The following is an 8,902-nucleotide window of genomic DNA, read 5'->3' as shown; positions in this document are numbered from 1 at the left end:
GCCGCCCCCGGGGTGCAGTGCCGCCGAGCGGGGGGCGCCCGCCGTTTTGTCCCCGCCTCCAAGCCCTCCTAAGACGCTCGCTGCGCCCCTGCCCCACGCGGCCCACAGAGCGCACAGCGCCGTTCACTTCGCATTGCAGCGTTTTATTGTTTTCTCGAGTTTTTGTCTTTTCGTCTCGCTCGGTAGCGAACAGTGAAAACCTGAGGTGGAGCCCGCGGGCCAGGCGAGCAAAGCCCGGGCGGAGGGGCCGAGGAGCCGGCGGGGTGGGAGCCCCTCCGGCGGTCGGGGTTTCTCCCGCAGCCAAGGACCCCCCAGCCCTGTACAATATAGATGCTTATGTAAAATGAAAAGAAACTTTAAATGCTATGAATTAATCTCTAAATATTATGTACACAGCAATGTACACCTTTGAATAAATTAATACCAATTTGTATATTCTGGGAACCTTAAAGCTTATTTACACAAATTACCATTTATTTCATAAATATCTTTTTTTTTTCCCTGGGGACTCAAGGCAGAAGTGCCACTCCCTCCGCTGACCCAGGGGTGGGAGGAGCGCCTGTCTTTCGGGGGAAGAAGTGGGAGGACTAAAAGAACAGGTCCCTCCTAGCTCAAGTCTACACTGACTTCAGTCTTCACTGAGCCGGCATCCCTTACTGCAGATTCTCAAGCGGTCCAGGCCCAAGGCTAGGGGCTCTGGGGTTCCCTCCAGAAGCTCCCATCCCTGACTCCTGCACCTTCTGTCTCCCGGTGAGACCACTGGATGGGCCGATGAGGCCTCGCCACCGCGCTGGAGGACCCGGAGGGGCACCTGGCCAATGCCACCGTGACACTAGAGCAGAGCTGGACAGTGACAGTGGCTCCTAAGCGACTGTGTTCCCGGCAGCCGGGTTCTTCGTGAGGCCTAGGGGAACGTCCCAGGCTCCGGCTGGCTGGCCGGGGCTCTATTCCGGCTGCTGTAGCCCGCTTTTGCTCCTTTATTTAAATAAATACCCATTCTGTGCTGTACACGTCCCAAGCAGCAGGGGCAGGCAGCCGGGGGTCTGCGCGGCAGCCGGGCAGCGCCCTCACTTGGGCGACTCCCTGCCGGGGGAGAGGGCTCGCTGGCTCTCCAGCCCACTCACCAGTCTCTGGATGCTTTGCAGTTCACTGGCCGCCTCTTTGGCTGAGCCGCTGGGTGACAGGGCGCCGCGGGCCGGGGCCCCAACCTTGCGGAGAGCCAGCTCCGGCAGCGGGCTGGGCTCCCGGCTGCCGCCGCCTGCGGCCTTGGGGCCCTCCGCCGGCAGCCCCGCGGCGAGCAGGCTGGCGCTAGGCGGGATAGTAACCGGGATCTGGTAGGGGCTGAACCGCAGGCGGGGCCGGGCATTGCCCAGAAAGTGGCTCCGGGACAGGGAGCCCGCGGCGGCGGCAGCCGCAGCCGCGGCACTGGTGGCTGGCAAAGCAGACGCCGCGGCCGCCGCGGCCGCCATGTAGGTGTAGGGGTAGGGGAAGAGGCCTCCGAAAGTGGGCATTGGGATTCCCTGAAAGATAAGAACAAGACAAGGGTTAGGCGTCCTGCCTTGAGGCGTTCTAAGGGTGAGCTGGGTGCCGGGGGCGGTCCTGCGGCCAGGCATCCTTGCCCTACTATTTTAGGAATGTAAGACTGGCGCTCACAAGCAGCACAGGTAGATGAGAGGCAGTATGCCTATGGCCAAACCCAGTTAGAAGGGAGCTCACTTCAGGTTATGATGCAAAGGTCTGGTGCCACCAAGCTCTGTGCCAGGCATTACAGTCAGAGTGAGTGAAAGACGTGCCAGGTGGCTGAACTAGCATGAGCAAGGGCCTAGAGGCAGGAAACTGGGCAGGCATAGAGCCAGGTGGCAAGTAGGCCGCTTTGGCTGTCTTGGGAGGTTCTGCTCATTTAGAACAGTGTCCTCCCCAACCATTCTAATCTGCAGGTGCCCCAAAGGACGGAGGAAGCCTGCGCAGGGGAGGAGAGGAACTCGGTACATTCTCCTTCTACCTGACTGCTTGCTCAGGGATCTCCTGCCCCAGGCCAGAAGGGCAGAGATGCCAATCCGTTTATGAACTGGCCTGGACATTCTACAAAGAACTCCTGGCGGCACCTCAGTGGCAGCCGAGGAAGGAATGCAAAGTCTGCCTGTGGAGAGCACAGTAGCTGGGAAACCCTGACAAACATCGGCTGAGTCCGTGAGGCCCGACTTTTGGATTATCTGACCTTTGAGATAATGGCTCACTCCCCAGAGTATGAGGGGGTGGGGGGAGTGCAGGGAGCTGGCCGTGTGCTGGGTTTCTGGGGAGCCTCAGGCCTGGCTCAGGCAGGGGGAAGGAAAGAAGCAGCCTAGTCAGGAATGAGAAAATATCCTCAGAAGATCAAGTCCTATTGGGCATTCAGTCCTGGTATCTCAGGTGGAGAGAAAGGAGGGATGCTCAAAACTCCCCAAATTGGGCTCTAACCCGATGGCCAGGGGCGGGGTACTCAGGCATAGGGACCACTGGCAGTACCAAGTGATGCCTCCTGAGTGCTGGGTGCTCTCAACCTGGCCTTGCACCTGCTGACCCAGCTGTATCTAGAAGCCCTGACTGCCCGACAACCTCTGTGATGCCCATGCCCCGGAGAAGACATTCACACATGTAAAGAATCAGGGATGCAGATTAAACCAGGCCCTGAGCTCCATTTTCCAGAGGCTTCCTTGCCATCTCAAAGCCACAGAGATGTGATGTTAGCGCATCAAACAGACACTCCACACATCCCTGACACTGAGCTCTGTTTAAAACCCATTTCGAACCCTCTCCCTCACTTTAAAAATATTTGCTTCTGAACCAAAGGAGCCTTCTCAGACCTGAACTCCCATTTTCCTTCCCTTAAGATAAGATCTCAAGGGTTCAATTTGCCAGAAACCTCAGAGGGAAGAAAATGAATGTAGAGATTCCAAATCTTTCCACAGGGAATATTCCACCCAAGCAACCAAAGAGACCGCTCCCCCCATTGGGCCTCCTTATTCTGCTGCTAGCAAGTTTCATAAAATCTCCCTTGGGAGCTCAGAATTTCAGCGTGGGCTTGGCGAACTGAGACCCTCTTTCCTGAAATATGCAGTTGGGAGACCTAAGGTGGGGGAAGGAACAGCCCTGTCCTTTGTCAAGTCAGAGGACTTCCTAGAGGGCCTGAACGGGCCCGAGGCAGCTGAGAGGTGGGTCATTTTGGCAGTCAATTGTCCAGAAAATAGTGCAAATCTTCCTATTCCCTTTTTCCAGGCATCTTAGCCTTTCAGGGACTGACAGAGAGCCAAAGGTTTTGTTTCCCAGAGAAGTGTCCTGAGGCCAGGAAAATGGACTTCACAGAAGCCAGAGGCAGACTCTATCAGAGGAAGAGTGTACTGGGCGCCACTCTGTGCTGGAGTTAGAGGGAAGGAAACAGGCCCAAAGAGGGCCAGAGACTCGTCCACAGTCACACACAGTCAAAACAGCACCCTGGCCAGACTCTAGTCCTACGGTCTCAGTCTCCCTGAATCTAGGTGTGGTGGAGTGTCGGGTCTCCCCAGGACAGTCATTGCCCTAGAAACTCAGAGCAACCTTTGGCAACCTCAGGCCCTGTGCCCACCTCACTCTTCCTCCCTTGGGTCTTACCTGAGATGCCAGCATGTGCTGGGAGAGGTGGAACGGGAAGGGCGCCGCAGTGGTTGCCGCGCTGGCCGCGGGACCCAGCCCGCCTGCGTCCAGCCCGGTGGCGGTCCCTGGGCCGCCGCCCCCACCACTGCTGCCGCCGCCCGCCACCGATGCCAGCAGGTGACCCATGCCCATGGCGGAGAAGGCTCCGGGGCCCATGGCGAACTGTCCCGGGTGCAAGAAGAGCGGCTGGCCAGCCCCTAGCGGCCCGAAGAACTGCTGCCCGTGCAAGTGGCCGGAGAAGGCCAGGCCCGGCAGGTGTCCGGCGCCCAGGGGGGACGCACTGTCTGTCTGCACCACCAGCGGCGCCAGGCCGGGCTCCTTGCCCTCGCCCGCCTCCTTGCGCCCCTCGTCCTTGCGCCTTACTTCGGCGCGCTCCTTCTCTAGGCTCCGCAGGCCAAACGGACCGTCCCCGCCGCTCTCGGCCGGCTCCTTGCCCCTCTCCGGGCTGCGCCGCTCCCGGGAGCGCTCAGGTTCGGTCAAGCGAGGGGGGCTGGCGCTGTCCAGGGCCGGGCTGCGGCCGAGCGCCGGGCCTGCGCGCTCCTCGCTCAGCCTCTCTGGCTCTGGGTCGCTGTCCGCGGCGCACGACTTCTCCTCGGCTGCAGGGAGAGAGGACGCAAGGTCACAGGGGTTCCGGAAGAGACGGCCGCAAGGCCTCCCCTCCTCCAGCGGCGTCTAGGCCGGGTCGGAGAGACTGGGAAAGGCCTGCTCCCGAGGAAGCCACGTCCCAGGAGCTTCCAGATCCTCGTCGGGCAGGGGGTAGCTGCCGGTCACCTAATCTAAGGCCTCGTATTTACAGCTGGAGAAATTGAGCCATGTAAAGAAAATTCACTGCCAGAGTCTCTCTGGGAGTCCAGCCAGATCTTCTAGATACCCGGACCGCCCTCACTGGGAAGGCCTTGGTCGGTTGCCCCATCCCAGACACACTGCTGACGCTTCCCGCAGGTTTGCGGTTACCCGGACGCTGAGCAAAGAGCTAGCCTGGGGTCGGGAGGAAAACCTTCCCCTTCCTGCACCCCGGGTCCGCCCGCCCGGCTCTCACCTCTGGTCCGATGCAGGCGTAGGGGGCTAGGCGCTGACCCCGGGGAGGGTGGCGGTTCCCGCGCGGGGGCAGGGTCGCAGGAAGAGGTGTCCGACTCGGCGCCGTCGCGCTCGGGTTTGCAGTGCTCCTCGTACAGCCGCAGAGACGGCAGCGTCAGCTGCTTCCTGGGGATGAGCGTAGGGCGGGGGTCAGAGGCGAGCTCACACCCCGCCACGTTCTGCTAGCTCAGTCCCCCGCCGCGCAGCCGTCGCGCTCACCCCTCACCTTTTCTCCCGCCGGCCGTTCCCCGTGTCCCGGAAGCCCTTGGCAAACGGGTTGTTGTCGATCTTCAGTTGCGTGATCTGCAGGGACCGAGGGGGCGGCGCCAGGTCAGGACGCGGCTCCTCCAGCCTGCGCTGGGCACCCCGAGGTCAGAGGCGGCCGCTCCAGAGGAGAGCCCCCCGAAAGTCCACTTGGTACCCGCCCGCCTAGGATAGGTCGCTCGAGCTGGAAGACGAGTTGAGGCCGAACGGAGGGCCTCGAGGGAAGCCACAGGGTCTCTCCTCTTCCAAAAACTTTATCCGAGGCATATTCCCTTATCCCAAAGCTGTGCACAAAGAGTCGAAATCTGCCCAAGCATGCACACAGGCCCACTCCGTCACTCAAGTTAAACAAACCAGGCGTCTGAGCAGGCGCACACGGAGACAGCAAAGCACACGCAAATCCACACCGCAGCGACAAATCACACTCACGGGCCCTCGAACACGCAAGTACACGCAGACAAAATAAACAAGTGCCTGCAGAACGGAACGAATTCACACCCCGCCACACGAATCCGAGGCTCCCAAAATGTTGCCCACATATCCGCATACACAACATTTCACAAAGACAAAAAAGAACGACCGGTAGGATACTTGGACACTCTCCAAGAGAGTGGTATACATGGGCATAGGCCCAGAGGGAGTGTGCTCTGCACCTTAGAGAAAGGGGATAGAAAGGCAGCAAGCAGAAAAAGTTTCTAAGCCCCTCCCAAGGTATTCGCAGCCTGGACCGTCCCAGAGTGGGGTTGCTTTGGGAAGCTGTTTCACCTGTCCCCACCCCTGCATCCCTGGGGAGAGTGGAAGCTGGGCTCCAGGTTCCCATCACTGGTTTCCATGAGTCGGGAGAGCCAGGATGAGTTGCCTCCGGCTCCCTTTCTTCATTTAAATTCCCATCCCAGAGCCAAGAAATAAACGAATGAAATGTAAAAATGTCTGTGGGGGCCCAGAATCTGGGCTAATTGCTAAGTAAACATCCCCACCCCTTCAAATGCCCAGCTGTTTGTGCGCCCGGGGAGTAGTCTGTGTAGACGAATGGCCGGCTTGGGAGGGCGCCTGGGGGATTTCAGCGGATGCTGTGCTTACAGATGCCAGATTGGTGCTCCGGAGTGAGCTGTGAGGGTGAGGGGCGGGTGCTGGGGCTACCGACCACTGTGAGTGAAGGGCTGGCGTCTGCAGGTGTAAGAGGCATCCGTGCAGGGCTGGGCCCCCCCGCCCCCCGCGCACCTTATCGTTCTGGTAGGCAGTGACTGCAATGAAGTCGGTCTCTGGGAACACGTAGGTTCGGAAGGTGCTGTAGGGCAGCTTCAGGATGTCGTTGGCTCTCACGATGTGGAATCGCGGTTGGTACTTGTGCATGGAGTTCAGAATGGTCTGTGGGGAGGGTGCGGGTAAGCCGACAGCCCCCAGTCTTTGGCCGGAGCATTTCTACTCTCTGGGGACCTGACCTCTTTCCAATACTCTCTGTCTCTCTCTTCGTCTGCCTTCCATACCCCCTCTTTTGCTATTTTCTCCTGTCTTATCTGCCCTTTTTCTTGCCTATATTTCTTTTTATTTTTTCTCTCAGTTTTCTTTATCACAGTTTCTCTCTCTACTTAAAAAAATTACCTCAGCTGAAAACAGAAATAAAATAAAACCCCCATAAAACTCCACTTATAACCTCTCTTCCTGGGCTCATTGCTAAGCCCCTAGTAACTCCACAGAGAGAAGCTTTGAACCTTCCGGGGCTCAGCGAGTGCCCTACCTCTGAATGGACAATCCCTTTTGCCCCATCAACCCCCACCCCTCCCATTCACTGGGACCCTGGCTCAGGCAGAAACGGAGAGAACCCCCAAACTCCCTCCTCCTGGTGGGGCTTCTGCCTGTGGGAGGAGGGAATAGAGATTTAGAGAGGATTCGAAAGGGGCTGGTTTAAGTTTTAAATCTCCTAGTCTGGGGGGGGGGAGGGAAATGGGGACACAGGTCGGAAGGGTAAGGACAAGCTGAGGTCGGGGGGCAGGACTTCCAAGCTCAGCACTTAAAGACCAGAGGCTGCACAACTGAGTCGCACCTGCCTCCTGCTGGGCTCTAGGAAGTGCTTTGGAGGCCCTGACCCTAGCCGAGAGTGTGAGCAGCCTGGGGCTTGCCACCCCACAACACAGGCTTGCAGAGGGGAGCCTTCTGGGCCCAGGCTCAGCTAGCAGGTCCGACAGGGCATTGACCCGAGCAGGGGCACTTTGAGAGTTTGGCCAGCCTCCCCTCTGGGGAAGCCCGCCGCCTGCTCTCTTGCCCCCACCCCCCACAGCCCCGGATTCGCAATCTCCGACCCCCATCCCCGAGACCGCCCTGCACTCACGAAGCCATGCTTGTCCGAGATGTTGTTGGTCAGTTTCAGCTTGTGGAAAGCCACAGGCTTGGCCATCCACTGCTCTCCCGTGGCCGGGCTGTCTGGGTGGATGTACATGCGTTTGGGCATCTCTGGGTCAGCCTTGCCTGCCACCATCCAGCGTGAGTTATGGAACTTATACCGGCAATCATCAGCGGCCACAATGTCCATCAGCAGGATGTATTTGGCCTTCTTGTCCAGGCCGCTGACTCGCACCTTGAAGGGAGGAAACATCCGCCTACGAGGAAGGGAAAGGGCAAGACTCCATGGAACCTGGTTTTATGTCGGAGGACCCCACTCCCCAGGCACACACCACTGCCAGGAGCTTCCCCATCTGTGTTTCCCTGTTGTCCGGACTCTGCCCCCATTATTACTGCCTGAGAGACCCCACCTGTGGTTATTATTCCTGGGGGATCCCATTTCCACGTGTCAAACTCTCTCTTATTATATGGTTTCTCATCGGCTTTATCCTCAGATCTGGGGACTTTCTTTCTCCCTCATCAGAGATGAAAGCCAATGTCCAGGACAGAAATCCAGCTCCCTAGAAATACACCTGCTTCTTTTGAATCTCCCCAAAATTCATTCAGGAGATATGCCCACTGGGACTGAAACTCCCCAAAATAAAATCAGATGTTTGCTTGGATAACTGGGTTACAGCCCAACAAAAACCTTAGGTTTCGGGTGAAGAGGGTGAACCTGAGGCCTGGATTCCCGGTGGCTGAGTCAAAGGGTGGAGGGGCTGGGGGCTGTGATTTTCTTCTGGCTTTAAGGCCTGGAGCGGTGGGTGAGTACGGAACTTTTCGCTCCTTGGGCCGGGACAAGGCTCCCCGTCCGGGGCAGGCTGCAGCAGGGCCGGCTTTGGGCTTACTGCCGGAATGGAGCGGCCGACCGGAATCGGCTGGCCAGCCGGGGCCTAGCATGGTACGAGTCTCATTCTGGGCTCCAGGGTCAGAGGACAGTCCGGGAGATAGTGAATCTCCCCGGAGCTCCGAGCCAGACCAGGAGGCAGGAGAGCGAGTTAGCGAGGCTAAGGAGTTGCAGCCGAGATGTCTGAGACCCGCCCGAGACCCGCCTGGGGCCGAGGTGCGGGGCCTCCTCGACTTTGGGACTCAGAAAGGTTAGGACTGTTCTTTAGCAGCATGTTTTCGTTTTACTTCATTCGGGAGATTTTGATGTTTTAGTTTTTAAAATTTCGCTTCGTGCCAAATGAGAAAAGTCAACTTGGTTGTCTTGTGGGAGTTAACCGTGGCGCCGGGGCCAGAGCCCGGAGCCTCGAGCAGCGGGCTGGGCGCCGGTCTGTGCGGTCGGGTCCCTCAGCCAGCCCGCCCGCCTGCCTGCCCGCCGGCCAGTCGGCCGCCCTACCTCCCAGACTTGGTGATGACCATCTCGGTGCCCAGCTTGTGGAACTGGTCCCACAGCTCCTTGGCCTCCAGCGTCACCTTGGGGTCGTCCTCCACCTCGTCCTCGGGCTCCAGGCTCTTAAGCGAGCGCAGATGCGCGGCGGGCGGGTGCGGGCCGAGTGCCGAGACGTGC

General features: G+C 58.9%; 1 protein-coding gene across 1 annotated transcript in view; it reads right to left on the bottom strand.

Annotated features, from left to right (window-relative positions):
* Positions 1 to 122: 122 nt before the first annotated feature.
* Positions 123 to 8,902, bottom strand: part of TBX2 (T-box transcription factor 2) — a 9,884-nt gene continuing 1,104 nt past the window's right edge. Inside the window, exons 2-8 of the mRNA XM_029926998.1 lie at positions 8,732 to 8,901; positions 7,340 to 7,607; positions 6,232 to 6,378; positions 4,973 to 5,049; positions 4,709 to 4,872; positions 3,628 to 4,265; positions 123 to 1,520 (exon numbers count right to left, since the gene is read on the bottom strand). Of these exons, the coding sequence (XP_029782858.1) occupies positions 1,068 to 1,520; positions 3,628 to 4,265; positions 4,709 to 4,872; positions 4,973 to 5,049; positions 6,232 to 6,378; positions 7,340 to 7,607; positions 8,732 to 8,901 (1,917 nt within the window). The 3' untranslated portion in view covers positions 123 to 1,067. The remainder of the gene's footprint in view (positions 1,521 to 3,627; positions 4,266 to 4,708; positions 4,873 to 4,972; positions 5,050 to 6,231; positions 6,379 to 7,339; positions 7,608 to 8,731; position 8,902) is intronic.

Source organism: Suricata suricatta, chromosome 17 (assembly GCF_006229205.1).
Source record: "Suricata suricatta isolate VVHF042 chromosome 17, meerkat_22Aug2017_6uvM2_HiC, whole genome shotgun sequence".
Taxonomy (NCBI): domain Eukaryota; kingdom Metazoa; phylum Chordata; class Mammalia; order Carnivora; family Herpestidae; genus Suricata; species Suricata suricatta.
Note: the sequence above shows the minus strand (reverse complement) of the source record. Positions and strands in the feature narration are given on the sequence as shown.